This window comes from Orycteropus afer, unplaced genomic scaffold, assembly GCF_000298275.1.
Source record: "Orycteropus afer afer isolate SDZICR_OR568_19922 unplaced genomic scaffold, OryAfe1.0 scaffold00017, whole genome shotgun sequence".
Lineage (NCBI taxonomy): Eukaryota > Metazoa > Chordata > Mammalia > Tubulidentata > Orycteropodidae > Orycteropus > Orycteropus afer.
Window position 1 is genome coordinate 6,706,570 of NW_006921604.1, and position 27,322 is coordinate 6,733,891.

Consider the following 27,322-nt stretch of genomic DNA (forward strand, 5'->3'; position numbering starts at 1 on the left):
ATTCATCCAAGAAATAACATGGTCTTCACTCTTGTGTTAATCATTTCCTTGCTTTTCTTTTTAATTTTTACTACCTGTCTGTGTATTCCTAAACAGCATCCTGTTTTTGCATCTTATATGGTCTGTATTCCTCTGTCTTGCACCTTCTACTCAACATTAAATTTCTTTTTAAATATTGGTATGTAGAGCTGCAATTCATTTTTATTTCTGTCTATATTCCACTGTATGATTATACCCCAAACTATGCTTTATATATGGACATTTAGGTTTTATCTTTTTTGCTACTGTAATTTTGTTATAAACATTCTTGGACATGTCTCCTGATCTAAATTACATACCTAGGAGTGGAAGAGAAGCTCAGACCAAAAGTGATTATACAGAATTACACTCTCATCAACAGTGAGATGAACATTCCTTTTACTTTATGTTCTCACCATTCCTTGATGTTGCCCAGCCTTTTAAGTTTTGCCAATCTGATAAATATGAACTAGTATCTCATGGGGTCTTAATTTGCATTTCCCTGATTACAAATGAGGCATCTTTTCATATGTTCCCATACATTTGTTTTTCCTCATCTGTGAAAATCCTATTCGTGTCTTTTGTCCATTTTTCTAGTGGGTTGTATTTTTCTTATTGATTTCTAGAGTACAGTCTTTTGTCAGATGTATGTGTTGTAAGTAAATATCTTCGCTGAGTTTGTGGCTTGTCTTTTCATCCTCTTAATGGTGCCATTTATTATTACTTCATTGAGGTATTAAACCCATAACCCACTGCTAACCAAAAAAAAGCCAAACTCACTGCCATGGAGTCGGATCCACCTCATAGTGACCCCCCCTTGTGTTTCTGAGGCGGTATCACTACAGAAGTAGATTGCCCAACCTTCCTTTGAATAGATTCTCATATAGCAACCCCATGGGACAGAGTAGAACTGCCCCATAGGGTTTCCAAGGCTATAAATCTTTATGGAAGCAGACTCTTGTGAAAAGCTGGTGAGTTCGAACTGTCGACCTTTTGGTTAGCAGCTGAATGCTCTTAACCTCTGTGCCACCAGAGCTCCTATTGAGGTATATTTACAGACAATAAAATACGCAGGTTTTACGTGTACAGTTTAGTTAGTTTTGACAAATATATACACTCATATAACCACCACTCCAATAATGGTTTAGGATTTCCCATTGTCTTAGAAAGCTGCTTTGTGTCTTCATTTTATCTCCCCCACCCTGGGGGCAATCACTGTTGTGATATCTATCACAATTAGTTTTGCTGTTCTATAACTTCATATAAATGGAATCATACAGTATGTTTTTTTTTTTTTTAATGGTTTCTTTTGCTCAACACAGTGGTTTAGAGATTCAACCATACTATATTTACCAATATTTTGCCACCCCTGCCCCTCCAGTAGTTTTCCACTGTATGAATGTAACATTTATCCATTCACCTGTTCATGGACTTTGGATTGACTCAAGTTTTGGAGTATTATAAATCAGGCGGCTATGAATATTCTTGTACAAGTCTTTTTGTGGAAACATGCTGTCATTTCTCTTGAGTAATACCTAGGAATGGAACTGGGGTTTTATAAGAAAATGCCAAACAGTTTTCCAAAGAGGTTGTACAGTTTACACCCCCACAGCAATGCTTGAGAGTTTCATCTACTCCACATGCTCACCGATGTTTGGTATTGTCAGTCTTTTTCATTTGAACCATTCTAGTGGGTGCAAAGTTGTATCTCTTTGTAGTTTTACCAAGTCTACAACAGTGGCTTTGGTTTTGAGTAGTTTTTTTTTTTTTTTTTTTTTTAATCCTAATGATACTGAGCGTCTTTTCAAGTGCTTACTGGTCACTTACATATCTTTCTTTTTTCTGTTCAAGTCTTTTATGTACCTTCCATCGGGTTATTTGTCTTTTTATATTGAATTGCAGTTCTTTTATACTCTGGGTACAAGTCATTCATCAGATATATGTCTTACTAATTTTCTCCCCAGTTTGTGGCTTAACTTTTCAATTCCCAAACAGTGTCTTTTGAAGATGAGAAGTTTCTAATATTGATTACATGTTTTCTTTTATGATTTGTACATGATGTAGTCTAAGAAAAATTTGTCTACACCTAGACCATGAAGATATTCTCCCTATGTTTCACTCTACAAGCTTTTAAGTTTTAGCTTATTTAGGTCTATGATCTAACTTGAATTAATTTTTGTATATGATGTGAGGGAGGGGTTGAGATTTTTTTTTTCCTATGTAGATATGTGGGAGCTTTGGTGGTATAGTGCCTAAAGTATTTGACTGCTAACCAGAAGGCTGGCAATTCAAACCCTCCAGCCAAATCCACCTCGGAAACCCAAGGAGGGGTCACTATGAGTCAGAACTGACTCAATGGCAGTGAGTTTGGTTTTTGGTTTATGTAGAGACGCAGTTCAGCACCATTTGCTAAAAAGGCTTATTTTTTTCTCACACACAATTACTTTGGAAACTTTGTTGAAAATCAATTAACCATATGTCGGTGAGTCTCTTTTTAGAATCTCTATTCTGTTCCACTGATCTATTTGTCTATCCTTAAGCCAATATCACATTACCTCGACTACTGTAACTTTATAACAAGTCTTAAAATCAGGTAGTGAAAATCCTCCAACTTTGTTGTTCATTCTCAAAATAGTTTTGGCTATTCTGGTTCCTTTTCATTTTTATATAAATTTTAACATCACCTTGACAATTTCTAAAAAAAAGCCCAATGGAATTTTCCTGAGCTTTTTTTGTTTCAATGAAGTGTTTTTTGTTTGTTTTGTTTTTAGTAGTGCACTGTATCTCCTCTATTGACTTACTTACTAGTTACAAGCTTTGAATTATTTTCAATGGTTGCTCTAGGAATTACAATATTGATTCTTTACCTATCATAACTTTCCTTGAGTTAATATTATACCAATTTACAATGTAATAATCTTATAATGGTATTATTGTTTTGCTCTTGTTTTGTTTTAGTATCAAAATATCCTAACCTCCTAAATTAATTGGGTAGCATTTCCATTTTTTACTTTTGGGAAGTATTTGATAAGAATGACATTATCTGTTCTTTGACAGTTTAGAAGTCACCTCTGAATTTGAACCTGGTGTTTTATATCTGTGATGATTGAAAAACAGATTTAATTTGTTTAATGATTACTCAGCTTTTCTAGTTCTTCTTATGTCAATGTCAATTTTGGTAAGTTACTTTGCTCTGTGTGTGTGTGTGTGTGTGTGTATAAAATCTAAGTTTTCTAATTCCTCAGCATAAAATTTTTCATAATATATTGTTGCTATCTGCTTAATTTCTGCAAAATCTGAAGATAAACTCCTCCTTTTTTGGTGTGTATGTGTGTGTGTGTGTGTTCTCTTTATCTTGATAAGTCTTGTCAGAATTTCCCAATCCTTTACTATTGCAAATAATGCTGCCAGTAAGTAACCTTATCCATAAGTTATTTCATACATGAATCAATATATCAGTAAGATAAACTATTCTAAGTGGAATTGGTTAAAGGATATTTGCATCTTGGCAGATATTGCAAAACTGCCTCCTATGTTGGTCATTTTCCTGTTTGCTCTCAACTCCTCCAGCAAGGAGAGACTCTTGCATGCTCTGCTCTATATTTCAGTGGCTGGACTCCTGCAAACTACCTACCTTTCCCAGATTCCCTTGCCAGCTGATAGGAGGGGAGATAATGTTATTCTCTCTCCTCTCTCTCTGTTTCTGGAGCTTCTCTGGAAGTAGCTGCTTCTCTTCAGAGCTCCTAACTTCCATTGCAGTGCCTCCTACTTGGTGGTCCAAGAACTGCTCAGGTGTCCCCTTCTCCATTGGTCCAGCCCTGGCCAGGACAGCCTTTCTCCTCTGCAGTTTCACTACTGGGTGGGCATCTATCCCCTTCTTGGTGCTTCCAGCACCTTGTGCAGCAACCTCAACTGTCTTAGTTATCTAGCGCTGCTACGACAGAAACACCAAGTGGATGGCTTTAACAAAGAGAAATTTATTCTCTTACAGGTTAGGAGGCTAGAAGTCCAAATTCAGAGTGCTGGCTGTAGGGGAAGGCTTTCTCTCTCTATGTCTCCTGGTCTTAGGAGGTTCCCAACACAGAGACCCTGGAACCAAAGGACTCACTCCGCTGCTGGCTCTTCTTTCTTGGTGATAGTAGGGCCCTCTCTCTCTGCTTGCTTCTCTCTCCTTTTATCTCTTGTAAGATGAAGGGGGTTGCACGCCATGCCTCAGGGACACTTCTCTTACATGGATCAGGGCTCTGACAGGGTTATGGGTGTTTCATTCCATTCTAATCCTCTTACAACTGATTGGCTTATCACATCTGGTCACATCATGGGGTATCATTATGTAACTGCCAAAACACTGAGAATCATGGCACAGCCAAGTTGACACGTATTTTTTGGGGAGGGGCACAATTCATTCCATGACACTCAATGGTGCAGTTGTGAGTGTGCACCTGGTCTCTGGAAATACCATTGCCTCCCTTTGTTCTCCAGTCCTAGCAGTAGTAGCTGCTTCTCTCATTACAAATCTCTGGGTTATCTCACTTCCCCTTTTTTTATTTCTTGGCCTTTTCACCATATTTTCTCTATTAAATTCCTCCTTAAAATGTCCCCTAGACTCCCAGTTGTCATCAAGTTGGTTCTGACTCATGGCAATCCCATGAGTGTCAAGGTAGAACTGTCCTCTGTAGGACAAGGTCTTTTTCTTTTCCTGACTGGACCCTGACTGATAATCCTCTATAAAGTTTGTGTCATTTATGCTCCCATCAACAATGAACAAAATCTAGTATTAAACTTTGGGGTTTTTGCCAGTCTGCTAATGAAAACTGGTATTTCTGTATAGTTTTATTTATATTTCTCTCAGCATAAGTGAGGTTAGCCATGTATCATAAACTTAAAAGTCATTTGTATTCCCTTTTCTGTGGACTATCTGTTCCTATAATTTTCTCTTTTATTCTATTAAGATGTTGGTAATTTTCTTATTGATTTCTAGGATCCTGTCACAGAGTAGGGAGATTAGGTCTTTGTGATATGAGTTGCAAATACTTTCCTCATATTTGTCTTATAATTTTGCTTATAGTATCATCCCTACCCTATGGAGACTTCATTTTTTTTCTTATATGTACTCTAACTTTTCTGCATTTCGAGGCAGAATTAAATCTTTTCCACTCCAAATTAGTTAAAGAAACCTCCCATGTTTGTTTGTTTGTTTGTTTTTTATTGTGATTTGGGTGAAAATTTACAGAGCAAAGTCACTTTCCATACAGCAGTTCACATACACTTTGACCACAATTTACCACAATGCAACAGCTTCCCTCCCACTTTCTCCCGATACTCCCATGTTTTCTTCTAGAAGTTTATGGTTTCTTTAATTTTAATAACTCATATCTCTTTTTTTTTCTGATATCTTTTCCCTATTAATGTCTCAAGGTTTTTGTCCAGCTGCCCAAAGATTCTTTATCTTTAAGGTCCAATAATTTTATTAGGATATGTCTCGGTGTTGACTTTTCTGGGCCAATTTTCCCTGGCATACAGTGTGCTCTTTCCACATGTAGATTCAAGCCTTCTTTTATTTTGTGAGTAATGTATTTAGTGGTATAATTTACATACCATAAAATTCACCTGTTTTGTACAGCTCGGTGATCTTTGTACAACCATCACCATGTCCACATTGAGAATATTTCCATCATCTCAAGAGAGCCCTCGTTTGTAGTCACCCTTGCCCCTAGGGTTCCTACCCTTCCACTTCATGCAACCACTACTATTCCTTCTGTCTCTATATATTTACCTTTCCTGTACATTTCATAAAGGAGCCTTCATGGCACAGTGGTTAAGTACTCAGCTGATAACCAAAAGGTCAGCAGTTCAAACCCATCAGCAGCTCCATGACAGAAAGATGTGGCAGTTTGCTTCTATAAAAATTACAGCCTTGGAAACCCTGTGGGCCAGTTCTACTCTGTCCTATAGGGTTGCTATGAGTTGGAATCAACTCAACAGTAATGGGTTTGTTTTTTTTTGCTTTGATGAATTTCATGTAAATGGAATCAAACAATATGTGGTCTTTTGCATCTAGTTTCTTTCATTTGGTATGCTTTTGGGTTTCATCCACATTGCAGCATGTATCAGTACATCTTTCCTTTTTATTGCTAAATAATGTTCCACTGTATGGATGAACATTCATCATTTGTTAATCCATTTATCAGGTGATGGACATTGATTCTATTCCTTGGTTATTATGAATAAAGCTGTTAAGAACATTGGTATAGGCATCCATGTATGGACATACGCTTTCATTCCTCTGGAGGAGATAGTTAGGAGTGGAATGGCTTTTTAAGAAACTGCCAAATCTTTCTGTGACTGCTCCAATTTACATTTCCCCAGCAATATATGATTGCTCCAGTTTCTCCATATCTTCACTAACACTCTTTATTGCCTGTCCTTTTTCTTTATTAGAGTTATGATAGTAAGTGTTCAATGGTATTGTAGTTTTAATTTCATTTCCCTAATATCTAATGCTGACCATCATGTGATTATCAGCCATTCATATATCTTCTTTGGTGAAATGTCTATTAAAATCCTTTGTCCATTTTTAAATAGGGTTATTCATCTTATTATTGAGTTGTAAAAATTCTTTATATATTCTAGATTTAAGTCCTTTGTCAGATACATGATTTGTAAATAGTCTTTTTGTGTGTGTGTGTGATTTGGGTGAAAATTTACAGAGCAAAGTCACTTTCCATATAGCAGTTCACATACACTTTGACCACAATTTACCACAATTTACCATGGCTTATCTTTTCATTTTCTTGATAATGTCTTTGAATAGCAAACATTTTTTTAATTGAATGAAGCCCTTTATTTTTTCTTTTATGATGGTCTGTCTAAGCACTCAGCCTAATCCAAAGTCATGAAGATTTTCTATTTTTCCCTCTAAAACTTTTACAGTTTTAGTGCTCCATTAAGCTTTGTAATCTATTTTGAATTAATCTGCATTTGGATATTCAATTGTTCCAGCACCACTTGTCAAAAAGACTCCTTTCTACCTAGGAGTTTTCTTAAATTATATTTTAAAATATGTATTCTATTAAAATATTTTCATTTTCCATTTCAGGGGCTCCACTTATGGGTTTAATGACCTCCTTGGTTTTCTTCTATATATCTGTCATTTTCTTCCTGTTCTTTTTTGACTCTGTTCCATTTTGTTTTGGTCACTTTTCTTCTTTCTCTCCTTTATGTCCCTTACTGAATTTTCTGGAAGGTCTAAACTTCTCTGGGCTTCTCCTTATGTTATCTTCCTTTCTATGATGTTTTTGTTTTTTCTTCTACTTCTTGTCTGAGTTCTACTGTCTCACATTTCCTCATCTGTGTCCTGAATTTCAGGGAGTATATTTTTGCTGGCTCTTTCTGTAAGGTGCACCCATGGAGCAGTGTGTCCAGTAGCCTTCCTCTCCATTCCCTTCCCCCCAGGTGGCTTCAGCTGCACTTCAGGGCTTCTCCGGTGATCACAATTGTTTTTGGCAGTCCTTATGTATATTTTGAGTCTGCAGATTATATCGGTCTCCTTGTTTTGCTGAAAGCAGAATTATTTTCCTTCTCCTTGTTGCTTTTGTACACTATCCAGGAACAGAAAAGGAAAATTACCAACTCTGATCCCCACACTTATACCTGAAAACTCCAGTCACTGAGCCACACTTATTTATTGTTTTAATGATTTATTCAGTGCCAGGGTCTGAAACTGGTGTCTTCCAACAATTCTAGAAAATTATAAGCCATTTTCTATTTGAAAATTACCTCTTCTTCTCTGTCATATCTCCTTCTGGAACTCACTTATTCTCTGTGGACCTTCTCATTCTGTCCTTTATATTTTCTAATCTCTCTCTCATATTTTCATCTTGTCATCTCTCTGGGCTGCATTCTGGATACTTCTAGATCTTCTCAGGAAGGTCTTAGGTAACCATTCTATTTAAAGTTGCAAACCACCCCTCCAGCTTGGCAGCTCCCTGTCTCTTTCTCCACTTTACTCTTTTCCACAGCATTTTTCACAATTGGACACACTGTATTTTACAAATTTATTCTGTCTTTTTATATCCACTATTTTTCAAATTTTTAAATAAACTGTTGGTCCAAGTAAAAAAACACACATATGGAAAAGTACACAAAGCAAAGTGTCCAGCTCAATAAATTACTATGAAGCAAACATACCCATGTAACAGCACTCAGATCACGAAATAGAGTAGCAACACTCCAGAAGCCCCTCATGCCTTCCCATCCTCAGCCCCCAACCAAGGGTAACCACTCTCTTAATCTCCAGTTAGTTTCGTCCGTCTTTTAATGTTAAATGAAAAAAATCATGTAGTATGAATTTTTGTGTGTCTAACTTTTTTTGTTCATCATTTTATTTATGAAATGCATCATGTTATTGGGTATAGCTGTAGCTCACCGATTCTCATAGCTATGTGCTGTTCTTTTACGTCAATATACCATAATTTACTTATCCCTTCTATTATTGAGGGATATTTTGCTTGTTTCCAGTTTTGGTGTTATGAATAGTGCTGTGAGGCATTGGTGGTTCGGTGGTAGAATTCTTGCCTTCCACGTGGAAGACCGGGACTTGATTCCTAGCAAATATTCCTTATGCACAGCCACCACCAGTCTGTCAATGGTAGCTTGTGTTGCTATGATATTGAATAGTTTCTGCAGAGCTTCCAAATTAAGGCAGACTAGGAAGAAAGACCTGGTGATCTACTTCTGAAAATCAGCCAGTGAAAATGATGTGGATCACAATGGTCCAATCTGCAACTAATCACGGGGCTGCCATTCCATTGTTCACAGGGTTGCCATCACTCAGAAACTAACTTAATAGCAGCCAGCAACAACTACAATGAATAGTGCTGCTACGAACATCTTTCTACATGTCTTTTAATAATGCTGAATATGCCTTTCTGCTGGGTGTTTTCCTAGGAGTGAAGTTGCCAGGTTAGGGAGTGTGTGTATTGGTACTAAGCTTCTCATCTTCTTGGAACTTTAACTGTGGGAATTCATTTAATTTTCTGCTTGACCTTCTTTAGACCACACAATTAGCATGGTCTCAGAATGAAAACCTGCATGAGGCTCCACTTTGGATTATAAATTTTCAGGAAGATTTTTTTCCCCTTCCACCCAGAATCAGTCTTAGAAACAGGCAGTATTCCTCACCGTGTCTTCTGGGTGGTGGATTATTTCTCACTGACCTTGTTCTGAAGTGTCTCTTGCTCTTCGGCAATGCTAGGCTTTCTCTCCTGCCCCCTATTCCCCTACATTTGCCAAACAGGAAGTGCAAGTTCTGCAAGATTTGCCAAAAACCTAGAGGACATAAGTCAGTTTTGGTGTTTGCTTACCTCACAGACTTTCTGCTTTTACTTTATTATTGGCTGCTGCTTCTTTCTTTTCTTTTTTTTAATTGTTATTTGGGTGAAAGTTTACAGATTGGTTTTCCAGTCAACAACTCATACACATTTTGTTATGTGACACCAATTGCAATCCCTACAATGTAAGAGCACTTTTCCTACTTCTTCCCTGTGTTTATCATTTCCCTTTATCCTTCTTTCCTATCCCTTCCTGCCTTCTAAGTTTTATCCCTGGGCAGCTGTTACCCTTTCGATCTCTTACAGTTGATTGTTCTACTGAGTGTGTATCTCCCTGGTGTTTACCTTATAACCTTGTCTTTCACTGAAAGTTGAGCCACTGGGGTGAGTTCAGTTCCACGCTTGAAATGTGTCTAAGGGCCATAGTCTTGGGGTCCCACCAGTCTCTATCAGATCAGTTGTTGTTGTTGTTATGTGCTGTCGAGTCAGACCCGACTCATAGCAACCCCTCCTTAGGTTTCCGAGATGGTATCACCACAGAAGTAGATTGCCCAACCTTCCTTCTGAGGAGTGACTGGTGGGTTTGAACTGCCAGCTTTCTGCTTAGCAGTCAAATGCCTTAGGTACTACACCACCAGAGCTCCTACAGTGAGAGACGACCTCCCAAAGTTCCTCAGACACCCCCCATGTTAGTTATCTAGTGCTGCTATAACAGAAATATCACAGTGGATGGCTTTAACAAACAGAAATTTCTTCTCTCACAGTTTAAGAGGCTAGAAGTCCAAATTCAGAGCACTGGGTCTAGGGGAAGGTTTTCTCTGTCTGTCGGCTCTGGAGGAAGGTCTTTGTCTACTTTTGTCATCTGTGGACCTGATGTTCCTTGGCAATCTCCACATGTCTTGGCATCGATCTGGCCCTGGGTCTGGGAGATTCTCAGCAAAAGGACCTCAGGTCCAAAGGAAAGGCTCTACTCCTGGTTCTTCTTTCTTGGTGGTAGTCAGGTCCCTCTCTCTCTGCTCAGTTCTCTCTCCTTTCATCTCTTATAAAATAAAAGATGGAGGCCACATCCCAGGGAAACTCTCCTTACATCAGATAAGAGCTGTGACCTGAGTAAGGAGGTTGCATCTCACTCTAATCTCATCACATCAGATCACATCATGGAGAATGATTATATCATTACATAACTGGCAAACCACTGAGAATCATGGCCCAGACAAAGTGAAAAATATTTTGGGGGGGACACAATTTAATCCAAAACACACATACACCCCATGTGTCTCTATGTCTCAGGGAACATCTACCATTATGTGCCCTGGTACAACACCAAGCCTGTTGTGGCAGTGACCTCATACTGGGAGGACGTCAGCTTCCGCATGAATTGCCTCAACCTCCTCCACTTTACTAGGGACCGCCTGGTGAGTAGTGCAGGAGATGGATGGAGGGAAGGGTTCAGATAATTGATGGGACAGTTTGGAAACTGAGTCACTGTCACAAGAAACCAGTCACACAGCTCATTCATGCATTCCATACTATTTGAGATGTGCCAGATGCAGTGCTAGGCACTGAAGACACAAATATGAATAAACACAGCTCTGTCCTCACCATCTGGTAAAGCTGAATTGTAAACAATTACTAATCAGTGTAATCAGGGCTATGATCTGGAGAAGAATATCATGCTCTAAAAGGGGGAAGAACCTCAACAAGATGGATTGACACAGTGGCTGCAACAATGGGCTCAGGCAGAGCAAGGATTGTGAGGATGGTGCAGGACCAAGTAGTGTTTCGTTCTGTCGTACCTAGGGGTGCTCTCAGTGAGAAGTGACTCAATGGCAACTAACAACAATGAATACAACAGGGCTGTGATGGAGATATAACTACTGAGAGCCATAGGGTCAGAGTTCAGAAGAGGAAATTAAAAAAAAAAAGGGATAGTCAGAGGAGGTGTTCACCAAAAAGGTGTCATTTGAGGGTCCTGAATGTGTAGGAATTTGCAGTACGGGATAAGGAAGGGAATAACATGTGCAAAATCATGGTGATGTACCAGTTTTTGAAGTTTATGGGGGGTGTGTATAGAGGTGTCGTGGGGATGAGGCCAGTGAAGCTGAGAGGGATCAGATCATGAAGGGTATTAAGTGTTTATCAAGAAGCATAGACCTTATGGAACAACTGGCTGGGTTTTAGGCAGGAGAATGACCTGATGTCTCCTGCCTCAAACATGATATTGTTGCACCTATAGATTTGGTGGGGAGCTGGGGTTGAGATTGGCCTTCTATGCTTTTTCTCAGTCCCACCCTATCCTGGCTCCCTTCTGCCATCCATTTGTTCTGGTGGGTACAGGAAGGGTGAGTGAATGTCCTGGCCTTGCAAGGGCATGGGACAGCCTTGGACTGGCAACACCAGGCTATCGCTCAGAGGTCCCCAAATCCTGACTAAAGACATTCTGGGCCAATCAGCCCTGTAGCCTGTCCCAGGTAAGGTCCATGCTGATGCCAGATCTCTTGCCATTTCTCTCTTGCTGGCCAGAAAGCCAATCTGGACACCCTGAAGTCCATGCGGAATCCAAAGGACCCAGCCCTGCTCCTCCAGTGGGAGAAGCTGCTAACAGAACTGGTGGAGGACTGCCAGTAGGAATGGGGCAGGGCTGGGTGCGGGCTGAGCTAGATCCAGCATAAGGGGGCTGGGTCCTCAGATTAAGAGCCACAGAACCTTGCCTCCTGAGATAAAGGAGCTCTGCTCAAATTCTTCCAGGTTTGAAATCCCAACAACAGTTACTACCCTCTGACATTCAGACTCTTAGAGAAAATGGCCCTCATCTCCCCACCCAGCACTGTCCTTTCTGTTGCCCCACCAGTGCCTGATGTACCCATGATATGGACCCTCTCTTTGTTACCCAGACAAGCCCTGATGGCTGGTCTCCATAGCATGCCCCCCATGGTCTTTCTGTCTAAATTGTCCTCTTCCAGGTCTCTGCCTGTCAAAATCCTCTCCCGACCCTGAACCCCGACTTTGATCCTGCCCCTACCTCCCCATCCCCGTGATTGGTTGGTCCCTGTCTCACAGCAAATTCTTCTCCCCAGTGAGGTCCTTGAATGAGGCCTGGCACATTGGAGGGGCTTGAGAGATGGGAGAGGGGAATGTAGAGGGACAGAGAGGCTAGACCCACAGTGACCAGGGCTTCCTATCAGAAGTGAAGAATCCTGGCCAGCCAGTGGTGGTTGGGGCAGGCATCTCAAGGCTAGGAAGAGCCTACTGGCTTACAAAAGGGTCAGAAGGTTGTATGAGACAGAAGAAAGGTCCAGTCTCCTCCTACCCCGTCCTGGCCACAGGCGCCCTCTGCCCTGCCTGGTTGATCAACCCAAAGCCACAGACCTGGATAAGAAGAGATGGGAGCTCCGCAGCCTTCTCCTGCAGGAATTGGCCAAACAGGCCAAGGAAGCCAAGCCCAAGGACATGGTGGCCACAGTGGAAGGCTGGCTATACCGCCTCAACTCTGTGCTCCCTGAGGTGGGCTCTAGAGACATTGGTGGAGAAGCAGGGCTCTGAAGCAGCCAGACAGAGCCTAATGCTCTCACACCTTGGCAGCCCCAGGTGAACATCCCAGATGTGATGATCTGGCTAGTGTCCAAGGACCAGCAAGTGGCTTATGCACAGGTGCCTGCCCACACCATCCTCTTCTCCCAGGCTGGGCCCCTGCAGTCTGGCAGGTTCTGTGGGAAGACACAGACACTCCTTCTACAGGTAAGAAAGAAAGGGGTCCTCAGGCCACCCCAGCACTCAAAAGAGAAGTGGACCTAGAAACATCCTCAGGGAGAACCCCCAAACTCTCAGAATGGTCCCTATAGAGCCTCCTCGAGGACACACCCTATATCCTCTCTCCCAGTCCATTTATCCAAGGTAAAATAGGGTTTGAACAGGCCCAAGAGGAAGGCAGGAGCCCATGGCTATTAACATCAAATCCATCTTTCCGATACATGGCCTTCAAATTCATTTCCTCCATCATTCTCACTGCCAGTACTTGATCTATTTGATCTTTGTCACCTCTCCCCTGGACCATGACTGAGTGATATTCAAAATATCTAAGAGCCTATAAGGTTTAGGCACCACCCAATCATATCAGACACAAGCCATAAATAAGACAGACTAAACACCATACCACCCCCACAACCCCCACTCTGACGATAGCCTTGAGGCAGGTGCAGGGGGAGTTACTCCACTACCTCCCTCAGAGACTCCTGGCCCCCCATTGTCTCCTATAGAGAAAGGTCAACCTCTTTGGTCTGGCCTCCAGCCATCCCTCCCTGCATCATCCCTCTCTGGACCATATTCTCTACAACTCGGCCACTCTGGACTTTCCCTGCCCCTCCCCACCATTGTAGAACCACTGGCTCTGCTGCTCACTGGCTTTTGTGACCATAAGCTAATTCCTGAATTTGTCTGCCTCAATCTTCCCCTCTGTAAAATGGGAGTGCTGATCTTGATGCCCACCTCAGGGTCGTATGTAAGGATGAAAGCATGCCTGGCACAAAGCAAGCACACAATAGCATTAACATTGCTACTGGCTCCCAGGCAATGTGACCCACCCCTGCCTGCTCCCCAGCCTATCAGGCATTGGGTTATATTGTGTTGTAATCACTGTTTGAGTGTTGTCCCCCACTCTGAACTATGTATGTCTTGAAGGCAGGAACTCGTACAACTCACTACTCAGCTGCAGCACAAAGCTCAGTGTGAGGTCTCTACTTCTTGGCGCTCAGGGCAACCCATTCCAGATGTGTAAACTCTCCCTCACCTATACCCTACCCCCGGGGGACTGGTTCTCCCCCAAGAATGGACCTGCCTCTGCCTCAGTACCCACAAGGTGAAGGACAGAAGGGCACGCTCCCGGCCCACCTCCGGGTCTGCATGTGGCTTGGCAACGTGGACGACAGCAAAGATCTTAAGCTGCTCCACCATGGCAATGTGGTCGTGTACGCAGAGACGGTGAGTGCAGGCCAACTGTCAGGCGTGGAGCGGGGCACACAGGGATGTGGTGCAGGAGGCAGAAGCAGGTAGGACAGGTCTAGCAGGGGACAGAGAATGGCCTCACAGGAGGATGTTTAATGGGAGGAGGGAAGTTCAAGCTGCAATAGCCTAGCACTGAAAATAAAAAGAAATGTTAATGACCAAACCTCAGAATTGCAAAACAGGGTATGACAGAGCAACTTCAGAGGCTACCAGCTGCCGGTCCCTTGTTAACAAGCCATAGGCTTGTGGGTGGCACAGTGGCCTCCTCCTGGGCCTAGTCACTTTCTCCCCATGGAGGTTCATGGGGATAATTCTCCCAGTTCCTGGAGGGTGAGCAAGGTTCTCACTCCCAGGGTGGTCTGCCAGTTACTAATATGGCAATCTGGGATCCCTGTAGACCCCAGCTGGGTCCTTCAGGCCAATCTGGTGGCCCTAGGGATAGGGAAACCCAGGAACAGTCCCTGTCCTCCCAGAGGAGCAAGAAAGGAGGCACCCACCCACAGAACCGTAAATCCAGGAGCCTGTGAGCAACCAGAATCTGTTCCAGAAACAGAGAGAGAGGAGAGCCATGGGAGGACATGGCTCAGAGGAAGGATCTGACACTTGAGAGGAAATAAGTTTTGAGTTTCACCCTTTTCAATTGACTGATTTGAAAGATGTTTTTACAGTTTTTAAGTTACATGTTGTGGATGGATATATCATGTTTAACCAGCCCCCTGTGTAGAGCTTGGAGGCAGAAGAGGAGTGGGATTTAGGATTAGGTGCAGGGAGCAGGGACTGTGTGCCTCACCAGAGGAATCCCTCACAGGGGATTGCAGAAGGAAAGACCTAGAGACAGCAAAGGTGGAGCCCAAGGTCCAGAAGGGCTGGGTTTCCCTGGGTCTGCAGTGAGGAAGGTGTTGGGCCAGTCACAATGCAAATATCAGAGTTTAACATTGGCTTCCACCACACTCTGCCCCTTGTTAGCTGAACAACTCAGAGCAGAGTTGAACTCTATAAGCCTCAGCCTCCTTGCTTGTGAAATGGGGATGTAAGGACTAAAGGAGATAGTATAGAGCTTGATCAATGGAGCCTGCCTGCACTGACTCACAATAGCCCTTGTCATTGTTGTTGTTATGTGCTGTCAAGTCAGACTCGACTCATAGCGACCTCTCCTTGGGTTTCCGAGGCAGTATCACTACGGAAGTAGATTGGCCCATCTTCCTTCTGAGGAGTGGCTGGTGGGTTTGAACCGCCAGCCTTCTGGTTAGCAGTCAAGTGCCTTAGGCACTATGCTACCAGAGCTCCCACAATAGCCCCTAGCTCTGGTTTTAAAAAGGATTTTGTGGCAACACTTCACCTCAGGGGGAAGTGCTATGACTGATAAGCCATGTCTATGGGGCACCAGAGAGTACAGAGATAGCATAGGGGATGCATACCAGTCTGCTTCAGTGGCACTTCGTTCCTCGCCTCTAACAGACAACAAAAGCCTCTGGCCCAAGGGCAGGGATCATGGGATCCCTTCTTGCCTGCCTACCACATTGCTAGGTAGTACCTGCACTCCAGTGGGGGCCCAGGGCAGTATGATATCCTGCTGTGTGCTAGAGGCAGACAGGCACTGAGGAGCTTCTGTTCTCCAGTATGAAAACCAGGCTAAGTACAAAGACCAATGGGGGCAGCAGGGGCTGCACCGCTGCCCCAACTTCTCAGACGTCATAGGACACACAGCCCTCCCCAAAGAAGATTTCAAGGAGCCCCCTGGATGGCACTGGCAGGGGAAGTGGATGGTGGAGCCTCAGAGGAGGTAAGGCTGGGGATGCAGGTCCCTGAGCCTCTATCCCTCTGGGCTTACCCTACTTGAGTTGACTCTTCTTTTCACCTGAGAGGGCTGGACAGCAGAAGACCTTCCCACAGCCTAGTCCTAGTGGGCTGGGGTGCACCAGACACAGGGCCCTGCCCACCAGACTTGCCCAGAGTGGGTAGGGAGTGCATGGCCAGCAGAGGAGGACTAAAGGGGCCTGGAAGTTCAGGGATAGGTCCTGGGAACCTGGGATCTCCTCTTCCTAGACTTCTCCTGGACATAGACATCAACAAGAGCCAGGTGCTGGAGGAGGTGTACGAGAACCAGAAGCGTGACGTCACAGGGGCCTGGGTGCCTGCAGACATCCCAAACACAGACGTGGTGAGCAGGGGCCCCAGCCACCTTGTGGGATGTGTGTGGGGCAAGCAATGTCACAAGGTAGGGAGCCTTGGAAGCTGGGGTATATGGGTGGAAAGAGCACTAGACTAGGAATTATGATCTGAGCCCTGCTTCTTACACATGTGTGGGATCCTAGATCTTCAGCTCTCATGCCCCCTCCCAGGCACTGATGGGGGTTATATCCCAAGATGACGTATCAGTGATACCTCTAATAAAACTGCAAGAAACAACAAAAAGAGGCAGTATTTCTTTCTCAGACCTCTTTCAGAGATGCTACTTACCCTGATGGAAAGAATCTCAGTCTGGGGCTAGTCTAACCCAGCACTGTCCATTAGAACTTTCTGTAGTAACGGAAATGTTCTATATCTGCATTCTCCACATGTGGCTGCTGAGCCCCTGAAGTGTAGCTACTGAGACTGAGCAATGAAAGTTTTCATTTTGTTTGATTTTAATAAGAGGTCCCTCGATGGTGCAAACAGTTTGCTCAACCAAAAGTCTGGCAGTCCGAATCCACCCAGCAGAGATGCAGAAGTTAGATTATAGTCATTGAAAACTATGGAGCACAGTTCTTCTCTGTATTATGTGGGGTTGCCATGAGTCAGGCAACTCACTGGCAACCAGTTTGGGGATTTTTGGAATTCTACTTAATTTAAATAGCCCCAGGTGGCTGGTGGCCCCAAATTGGGCACTGTAGTTCTAACCCAACTCTAACACATGCTTGCCACCAGTGGCTGGCGAGTTAATTCTCACTCATGGAGACCCTATGTGTGTCAGAAGAGAATTACGCTCTATAGAGTTTTCAATCGCTGATTTTTCGGAAGTTAATCATCAAGTCTTTCTTCTGAGGAGTGTTTTGGTGGACTTGAACCTCCAACTTTTTAGTTATCAGTCAAGCTGGAATTCAATCACACTATTTTATTTCCATAGTAATTGTTATGGTTATGTTCTACTTATGGTGTGGGATGCTAATTTTAAGGTGCTCTGGTGGCATAGTGCCTAAGGCATTTGACTGCTAACCAGGTTGGCGGTTCAAACCCACCCACCACTCCACAGAAGGAAGACTGGGCAATCTACTTCTGTAAAGATTTACTGCCTAGGAAACCCAAAGGGGGTCACTATGAGTCGGAATTGACTCCATGGCAGTGAGTTTGATTTTTTTTTTTTTTTTTGGATACTAATTTTTAGTGGCTTATATAAGGTTGCTTATAAAAATAAATATATATTTTTTATATAAATAAATTTATTTTAAAGTTTAATAAAAACAAGTAGCCAAATATGCTATCTGGTCCAGAGGGTGGAACCATATCTGTATGGAGGACACTGAGCTCACAGTACATGCAGAAAAACAGATTATGGAAAGAGTGAAGGTGGCATTGGGGTGTGAGGCCATGACAGGCCTTGCTCCACTTCATGATACCCATCAGCTTGCTCGCTTTCTTTCTCTCTCTATCTCTCTCTCTCCACAGGATGGAAACTCCACAGATGCCCGGGAGAATATGAAGTGTCCCCGAGGCTGGTACATTCAGAAGAATTGGACTGTGGAGCTGAACCACGCAGTGGACAATGAAGGTCAGTCCTGTAGTCATGGAATGATGGTGGGAGTGCCAAAAGCCTCTGCTGAGCTAGGGCTCAAAATCACTGCAGCACCCAAAGACCAGCTCTGGGCAGGCAGGGGTGTTTAATACATCTGATCAACTCAGAATAGCCAAGCTCTTAGGTCAGATGGGCCTGAATTCAGGGGGTCCTCAAACCTCCAGAGATAGTGTAGGTTGTAAATACCTGGCCCAGAGTAAAGCTTGGCAGACACCTGTGAATGTGAATCTGATCATTGAGCCTGAGTTCACCCAAGATAGCTCCAGGGAAGGTGCATTGGACTAGAAGTCTGCAGACCTGAGTTCAAGGTCCAAACTTTGTTTACTTGCTGTGTGTCCTTGTGTGGGTCACTGTACATCTCTGACTCTCACCTTCCTCATTTGTAAGATGGACAGTTGAGCCAGGGCCACCCAGATGTGATGAAATATGAGCACACATTTTCTTTCCACAAAACTGGCCTTTGGGCCAGAGAGATTGGAGGAAAATCGCTGCCCCTTTAGCCTGTCCTTCTAGGACCCATCTTGCTGCTCTTTCCAAGCCTCTCAGCCTGTGAGCACCTGGGGATCCAGGGTCATGATCCCGTCTCCCACAGGCTGGGAGTATGGAGTGGGGATCCCGCCTTCAGGCCTACCACAGGTCTGGAACTCTGTGGAGAAGACCTACTACTCAGTCAGGCGGCGGCGCTGGGTACGCATGCGGTATCGGAGCCCCCAGAAGCTGACCCATGAGCAGGAGACCCTCTCTTTCCTGCAGCTGGTAAGGAGGCTGCCTTGGCTGGGCCCTGGCCATGCGTGACCTGCACGCAGGCAGGATCTACTGTGGGCCATGGCAGGAAGCACACTCTGCTTTCTTCCTGTAGCACAGCCCTAGTGTGGCCAAGGAGGATGAGGGCTGGGAGTATGGTACCTTCGGCTCCAAGTTCCATCTGAACCCTCAACCCACCAGCCAGTTCCGCCGTCGCTGCTGGCATCGCAGGCTGGCCCCCAACAAGGACAAGGGCATCGCACCCATATTTCTCCTTGAGGGATCCCTGGTAAAGTCTCCTTGCAGCCCCACCTCCCAGAGCAAATCTGGCCTGGGTGTGGCAAAGATTCAGAGATGCCCCAGGTTGGGCATTGACCACTGTGGGGGTAGGAGAGGAGTGGACTTCAATTCCACATTCCCAGGCTTTGGTGGGTGGAGCTTGTGAGAGGAGGAATTTGATCTGGAACTGAGCAGGCCTGGGCTGGAGGAGACTAACAGGAGACCTTCCTAGGCACTGGGTATGGATCTGCCTCAGCAAGCTAAGGAAAAGGAGAAGGGAGAGGAGGACAGACTGTCTTTATGGGGAATGAGCAATATATTCTCCAATATCTGGAGACCTACCCCAGAGAATACTCGGCCACTCAACATGCCCTTCATCTATTTCATCTTCAACAGTGAGCACTTAATTGGGAGTCTATTTGAATGGCCCCAGAGGCCCAGTATCTGAAGGCAGGGAGTGTGGAGGGTCAGCATGGAGAAGTGAGAAGGTGGTCTTTGGGGATCCTGAGGCAGGTAATAGACACATGCCCCTCTCTTACCCAGAGCCCCACTACTACCAGCTCTTCTGCTACATCTACCAGGCCCGAAACCTGATGCCCAACCAGATCCAGACTTTCCAGAGTAGGTAGTAAGCACCTTTTTTCCCCTAACCCCCCAGGGCCCTGGCAATGTGATCACCCAACAGTATAAAGAATGTGGCAAGAAAGGGGAGACATAGGGGCAGTCCCCTCCAACAGCTCATGGCTCTGGATTGGGGAAAAGACACCAAAACAAACAATACAAGGTAGAGCTGCTCTTGAGGTGTGTCCCCAGTGCTATGGAATCAAGAAGGGGTAATTGAGGAGACTTCTCCCCATTGATGACCACTTAGCTAGGTCTTTTTTTTTTTTTAATTGTGATTTGGGTGAAGATTTACAGAGCAAATTCACTTTCCATACAGCAGTTCACATACACTTTGTCTCATGACATTGACCACAATTTACCACAATACAACAGCTCCCCTCCCACTTCCTCCCCATAGTTACCTCTTCCCTGTGTCCACCCTCCATGCACTCCTGACCCCGAGCTGTCTCCCTGTGCATAAGCAGCCCTTCTTTCTCCCATGATTGTTCTCTCCAAGGAGTGTATCTACCTCAGGTAAATGTTCAACTCATATGCCTGTCTTTTGTTTGGCTGGAAGCCACAAGTGTGAGTTCAATTCCAGACCTGAAGGGCATCTAGGGGTCATAGTCTCAGTGGTTCCACCAGGCTCTGTCAGACCAGCAAACCTGGTCTCCCCCCCCCTTTTTTTTTCCTCCAAATGATTTTGAGTTTTGTTCCACATTGTTCTCCTTCTCTATCCAGGATCTCCTATATAGATCCCCCTATGAGTAGATGACATTGGTAGCCGGGCACCATCTAGTTCTTCTGGTCTCATAGTTGTATAGGCTGATGATCGCATGCTGTACCAGTCAACTTAGCTAGGTCTTGAAGAGGAAGTAGAGTTCATACTAAGTTGAAGGAAACAACAGACAGAAACAAAATCTGAGACTTGAAGGCAAGAAACAGGATGACATGTTTGGCGAACCATGTGTCAATGTGGTTGGACCAGAAGATGAGGGGGAGGGGAGGAGATATGTCAATTTCAGGCCCTGTGAGGGAGGAGCCTGTACTGTTTCCCATGAAGAAAACCCATCGAAGTTTTTAGGAGGTGAATCACATACTCCCATCCACTCCTGTTAGTGGCATTGTTTATAAGGAGCCAGGGAGATGGATGGGGAGTTCTGGTAGCATAGTGCCTAAGGCATTAGACTGCTAACCAGAAGGCTGGCAGTTCAAACCCACCAGCCACTCCTTGGAAGAAAGGCTAGGCAATCTACTTTGGTAGACATACCACCTTGGAAACCCAAGGAGGGGTCGCTGTTAACTTGAAATCGACTTGACAGCCGTGAGTTTGGTTTTTTGGTTTAGGGAAATAGATGAGGTTCTAGACTAGGGCAATGGGTAGTAAGACCCTAAGGATGCCTGCTGGGAGCTGTGTCCACTGGGTATCACCACCCATATCAAGAGGGCCACGTAATGTTCCCTGATGCCAAGGCCACTGGTTGATGCTGTGAAAGGGGAGAGTTCTGGTCCTGGAACCCCTTCAGAGGTCCTCCAGGCCTCAAACATGGTAGGCGTGAAATATATGTGGATGGAACCAAGTGATCCCTTGGCCTATAGTTATACACCCAACTGCTCTGCTACTTACACAGAAGTGGGTCTCTGGGCAGCTGGCAGTGGCTGCCAGACCTAGGCTTCCTTGGGAGGAAAGCATCACTTGACAGCTTCCTTCTCAAAGACACAACCTTCCTTCTCTCTCCTTTCTGCTCTCCAGGGCCTTTCATTAGAGCAGTCTTCTTGAACCATAGCCAGTGCACCCAGACCCTGAGTAGCTCTGCAGCCCCGACATGGGCCCAGACACTGGTCTTCCTGCACCTCCTTCTCTATGAGAACCCTCAGGACACCAAAGAGACCCCACCGCTTGTGGTGCTTGAACTGTGGCAGCAGGACTCCCAGGTACTGCAGGTTGGGCTGGGGGAAAAAGACCTACCTCACAGAGTTGCTAAGGAATTTTTCCTTTAGAGGAAAATATACGAAAATCCAATGGTCCCTAATGAGTGGCAAGCACCATGTAAACATGAACATTGGTGTTATCCTATCACTGTCAGAATTCAGGAGAGGAGCCAGAACTCTGCCAGCTGGGCCTTCTTGTCTTGCAAACACTTCCACTTCCTTTCAGGGCAAAGAGAGCTTGTGGGGACGAAGCATGTGGTCCCCAGTTGTCTGGCTGGATCCCCAAGACCGGACCCTGCCCCCCATGAGGTGGCACCCCCTTGTAAAAGGGATGGGGGAGGAAGAGGGTGAGATACTGGCATCTTGTGAGCTGATCCTCAAGACCCAGGTACTGGGAGAGAGGGTCTAGTTAGGACATGTATTACCCAAGGTCCCCTCCCAACCTACCTTAGTAGCTGCAAGTTTTCAAACCTGTTTTTCCTCCACCCCATCCCCCCAACAAAGCCTGAGACACAGGAACCAGAACATTGGGCTTGGTGACATTGGCCTTCTCAAGCTCCCCACAGCTCCCCTACCAGCTTCTACCCATGGGGTTCTGGGGCCTCCTCAGTTAAACCCTCCTAGGGATCTGCTTGAGTTGAGGTGAGGGCAGAAGGACCTGCCCAAACGGGCCTCATACTCTCTGCTCTCCCACCTTATCCCTCAAGAGTGTCAGAGAGAAGAAGCCACCGATCTTAAGTGTTCCCTGGAAGGATAAGATCTACCTGCTTCCCAAGGACATCCAGCCTACACTAAAGAAGATGGCTATTGAGGTGAAGATGGTGTGGGGCAGAAAAAGAAGCATGGAGTGGGGAGGATGGGCAGGGTGTAAGCATCACACAGAGCAGACTGGAGCACCATGGAGTTCTCTCTGCTGACCTGCCTTGGCCTCCTGACCCAAAGGTTGGACCTCAAGAAGATATTATCTGGGGGATGGAGGGAAACAGGAGAGAAATGAAGAACAAAGGCTCTGATATATTTTAAATTATTTTAATGCAAATCTCTGCTATGGATAGTGTACAAAAGCTTTAGCATCCATCATAGCACTTGATCTTCACATTAACCTCTGTACAGTAGGGACTACCTTTTCAAAGAAGGAAAGAGACTGAGAGAGATAATATATTCCATGCACAGTGGCATAGGGACTAAGTGGCAGAGCTACAATTTGGGCCCAGCTCTGCCTAGCTCCAAATGCCTGGATTTTTCTCATTGGTCTTTTGAGAGTAGCATGGAGGTCACCATTGTACCTGTGTGCCCTGCCACAGACTTGGCAAAGAGCAAAGGATGGCTAGGTCCTCCCCAAAGATAAGGCAACCTGGCTGGTTCATGCTCTGGGCCCCCAAGGAGGCCCTATGAATAAGGGTGTGTACATTTCCTGGGATGCTCAGTGTCTGTTAGTTGTGAATGAGAACACAGGATGCTGGATCACTGAATGGACACAGAGTTCTATAGGACACAAGCCAGCAATGAACTAAATGCCATGACACCCCTGGGAAGTCCCCTCCCTGCTTCTGTGGCCCTTAGAGGCAGTCAGTTTTGGGAAACTACCTCCTAAGGACTGATTAGAGGATAGACAAGGCAGTCTATAAGTAAGAGGTGTCGGCAGTTAGTAGAGGATATAGTCACAGTGACCAGAGGACATCTCCCTCCTAGAGAATGGAAGACAGCACTCAGGCTTTGAAGATGAACACTGGCCCCTCACAGGCAGAGTCTTCAGACTTACATTTCTCTGCTCAGCCTCATTCTCCAGCTCTGCATGCTCTCTGATGCACCATGATTCTCAGGGTGGCCCCTTCTCTTTGGCCAAGACTCCATTAGAGGCACTGCCTACCCCTTGCTCTGCCTCCCTCCTCTGTTCTGGCAGGTCCTAGTCTGGGGTCTTCGGAACATGAAGAATGTGTGCTCCCCCTATCTCCTGGTGGAATGCGGGGAACAGTCCCTGAGGACAGAACCCATCAAGGACTTCCAGACCAACCCCAACTTCCCCCAGTCTGCCCTCTTCTTCACATTGGTAAGACGTCCTTGGGCAAGGGCTGGGGCAGTCCTCATCTCTAGGGAGGACTCACACTCCCCACCTCTCCTTGGGGATACAGTTTATGCCTACAGAGGAGGCCTACTCACTGCCCCTCATGGTGAAGGTAGTGGATACCCGGGACTTCGGCCAGCAGACCATGGTGGGTCAGGCCAACATCGACTTCCTACAGCCCTATTTCTGTGATCCCTGGGCTGACAACTACGTACCCCCAAGGCTTCCAAGTACGGTCTTTTCTCCTTGCCCTTCCACAGGCCTCACCTCCAGTCCCCCATTGAGAGTGGGGTCAGGCCCTGGCTCCCCCTGGGTTGGTGTCCCTCCACCCCACCTTTCTCCCCTCTCCTGAGATTCATGATTACACTTCCTCCAAACAGCGCTGTCCATGAAGAAGCACCAGGAGGTGAGTTAAGAGTTTGAGTTAACACCTTCTCTGGCACCATTTACAGGAAACATCCCTTGTCAATTAAACAGAGTTCTGGTATCTGTGCCCCAGCTCACTAAAACTCTAAAGCAGTGGTTCCAACTCTAACTATACATTAGAATTACTTGGGAGCTTTAACAAATCTGGATGCTCGGATCACCATCCAACCAATTACATCAGACCCAGACAAGAGCATTTGTGATTCCAATGTGCTTTCAAGATTCGAAACTACTGCTCTAGAACAGTACTTGCCAATTGTTATTCATGGAATTATGTGGGCACCTTGTTAAAAAGCAGATTCTGAGTCAACAGGTTCTAGGTGGGGCTTGAGGGCCTGCATTTCTGAGCCACTTCCAGAGTTCAGTCTGTGCCTGCAGTAATGAGGACTGAGAACTATGACTACCCTCTTTTTCACTACCCAACCTCATGTCTCAAGGTCTCTGAATTAACAGGCCAGAGAGCCTATGTGAATGGCAAGGAGTAAGGGAAGCAAGCTCTGGCCCCAACCCCCATCTCTCCTTAGAAATCAGAGATGGTGAGTGAACTATGAGCTGCCTGACCTCATCTGGTTCCTTCTCTCTCCCATTTTTCAGCTCTTAAGTTACCTCTACGAAAAGTTATGGCTCAAGTACAACAAAACTGAGGTGGGAAACAGCCCCAGACAGCTCAGAGGGTGGGATGTGGGTGTGGGGTGTGGGGTATGGGGTAGGAGGGCAGAAAGACCCCGGCAGAGGAAGGCTGCTGTGCCTCTCTCTCCCTTCTTTTATCAAGGGCCAAAGCTAAAATTACCCTTTTCCTTGACAGGATGAATATGAGCATGAAGTGGATTGGTGGAGCAAGCTGTCCTGGGCCACAGGAGATGCTCAGAAATCTTTGAAGTACAAGGACAAAGACTACCATACCCTAAAGGTTTGGAGGCCTCCAGGGAGGAGAGGGAGCTGAAAGGTGGAAAAAAATCTAATACTGAGAAAGGCCAGCAGACCTGGCCTTGATTCCTCTGGGAATCATCAAGTAGGGGCATTTCCTCATTTTCTCCATAAGACTCCAGGAGTCATCTCCACCAGCCACACCCTTGCAATAACCAAGGCTGCCCTTCTGAAGCACACAGTGCCAACTCTGGGGCCACTGATAGAGCAGATGCATGGGAACAAGACCAGGAGCTGCTGGCCCCTCAGTCCTCTGATCTTGGCAATGGTCTCCCTCTGGTCAAGCTAAGGCCTGATCCTCCCAATAGCCTGGGTTGCAAACACCCTCCTACAGGTGTATGACTGTGAGCTGGAGGCAGTGCCAGACTTCAAAGGTCTGCAGGACTTCTGCCAGACTTTCAAACTCTACAAGGAGCAGCCTGTGCTGGACAGCCCTGTGGTGGGAGAGTTCAAGGTATGTGTCTACCCCAACTTAGCTGTTCTTATCTCCTTATGTCCCTCTTATCCCCAGAAGACCCTAATGAAAGTATAGGTCCTATCATGATCATTGTGAGGATGGGCAAGGAGGACTTAAAAAACAGCTCTCAGGGTAGGGAAGCAGAGATTTGACCGTATAAAACCAAAACTGGCTCCTGTCTGGCTTTGGAGCTCGTTGCCCTTTATTAAGGGCAATAACATTTGCACCCTCAGCTCTGACCTATGCGTCTCTCAAGGCCCCAGAGCCTTGGAAAACAAGTTCAAACCTGAAGGGACAGATGGGTGAAATGAGAGTTCACAATCAGCAGTAACTGGGAACTCATCTATTGATTGCAATTCTTTTGCCCAACAACCCCATCCCCACCCCCTAAAAAAAAACATGTGGGCCCTGCAGAAGACCTCTGCTGCATCTGCCACTACCCTCCTTGCAGCCTTTTGTTCTTGCCACCCTAACATAACCCACTCTCCTCAGCCTGGACCGGGGACACCACTTGGTGGGTTCTACAAGCCTGGCCTGCTCTGGTAGCCAGCACTGCCAGGATGGGCTTCCAACACCTTCCCCCACCACACACACACACAGGGCCTTTTCCGCATCTACCCATTTCCCGAGGATCCTAAGGCCACCAAGCCCCCCCGCCAGTTCTTGGCTTGGCCTGAGAAAGAAGGCTTCCCTCAGGAGTGCTTGGTGCGGGTGTACGTGGTACGAGCATTCAGCCTACAGCCCCAGGACTACAATGGTCTGGTAAGGGAGCAGCCCAACCCCACAGTTGTCATCTTTCTGCAGCCCCACCCAGCCTCCCACATCTTGCTCCAAACTCCAATCTGGAGCTCCTTCAGGTTTCTGACACTCAGAGTGCCAAGTAGCAGATTTGTGCCCCACACCCATCCTCTCAGATCCAATCCATTTCCTATTCTTCTCACACCTTTGTCTGTGATCCCCAGTGCGACCCTTATGTGATCCTGAAACTGGGGCAGAAACAGGTTGGCAACCGAGACACGTATCAGCCAAACACTCTGGATCCCATCTTTGGCACGTGAGCTTCCCCCAACTCACCCAACCCCACTTCTCTGCTCCTATTCATGTGATGCCAAGAGTAAGCACTATAAGGCAAAGAACACTTGCATTCTTCTCTAGTCTCCAGTTCCCAGCATATTGTTTTACACGCTCTAGGGGCTCCATAGATGGAAGATAAATGGATGGATGGTCCAGGTGTACTCTGTCAAATTCTTTGTCTGGGAAGAGAACTCAGAGTTCCATAGCCCATGTCTATCAAAATTTATTTTCAGCCATAACCAAAGGATGGTTATTGGTGGGCAACAGCCTACCTCATGCCCCTGATCTACATATTCACCATAACTGAACCAGTGGGTGGAACATGGGTCCATGGGATTGAGATGGTAGAGGGAGGCAGGTAAATAACATGGGGGAGCCTAGAGCTCTAAGTCCCCCTCCAGCCACAGGCTCTGCAGTCTCCAATTCCCTCACCCCTAGGATGTTTGAATTGAGCTGCAACATCCCTCTGGAGAAGGACCTAGAGATCCAGCTGTATGACTTTGATCTGTTTTCACCTGATGATAAGATTGGAACTACAGTCATTGACCTCGAAAACCGACTCCTCTCTGGCTTTGGAGCTCGTTGCGGGCTCTCCAAATCCTACTGCCAGTGAGAGTGGGCCTGAGCCAGAGCAATGGAATGGGGGAGGGGGGGAGGGGGGAACCCATAGCTCTTTCAGAGGCCTGCATCCT

General features: G+C 45.6%; 1 protein-coding gene across 1 annotated transcript in view; it reads left to right on the top strand.

Moving 5' to 3' along the window:
* FER1L5 (fer-1 like family member 5) overlaps positions 1-27,322 on the top strand; it is a 99,743-nt gene that overhangs the window by 67,866 nt on the left and 4,555 nt on the right. Inside the window, 24 exon segments of the mRNA XM_042783474.1 lie at positions 10,641-10,765; positions 11,874-11,974; positions 12,677-12,854; positions 12,933-13,088; positions 14,196-14,327; positions 15,971-16,134; positions 16,398-16,512; positions 17,997-18,099; positions 18,716-18,879; positions 18,983-19,156; positions 19,403-19,541; positions 19,690-19,767; positions 21,503-21,684; positions 21,908-22,084; positions 22,404-22,493; positions 23,585-23,731; positions 23,814-23,976; positions 24,127-24,152; positions 24,767-24,817; positions 24,978-25,082; positions 25,434-25,553; positions 26,157-26,318; positions 26,519-26,610; positions 27,069-27,239. Coding sequence (XP_042639408.1) covers positions 10,641-10,765; positions 11,874-11,974; positions 12,677-12,854; positions 12,933-13,088; positions 14,196-14,327; positions 15,971-16,134; positions 16,398-16,512; positions 17,997-18,099; positions 18,716-18,879; positions 18,983-19,156; positions 19,403-19,541; positions 19,690-19,767; positions 21,503-21,684; positions 21,908-22,084; positions 22,404-22,493; positions 23,585-23,731; positions 23,814-23,976; positions 24,127-24,152; positions 24,767-24,817; positions 24,978-25,082; positions 25,434-25,553; positions 26,157-26,318; positions 26,519-26,610; positions 27,069-27,239 — 3,115 coding nt within the window.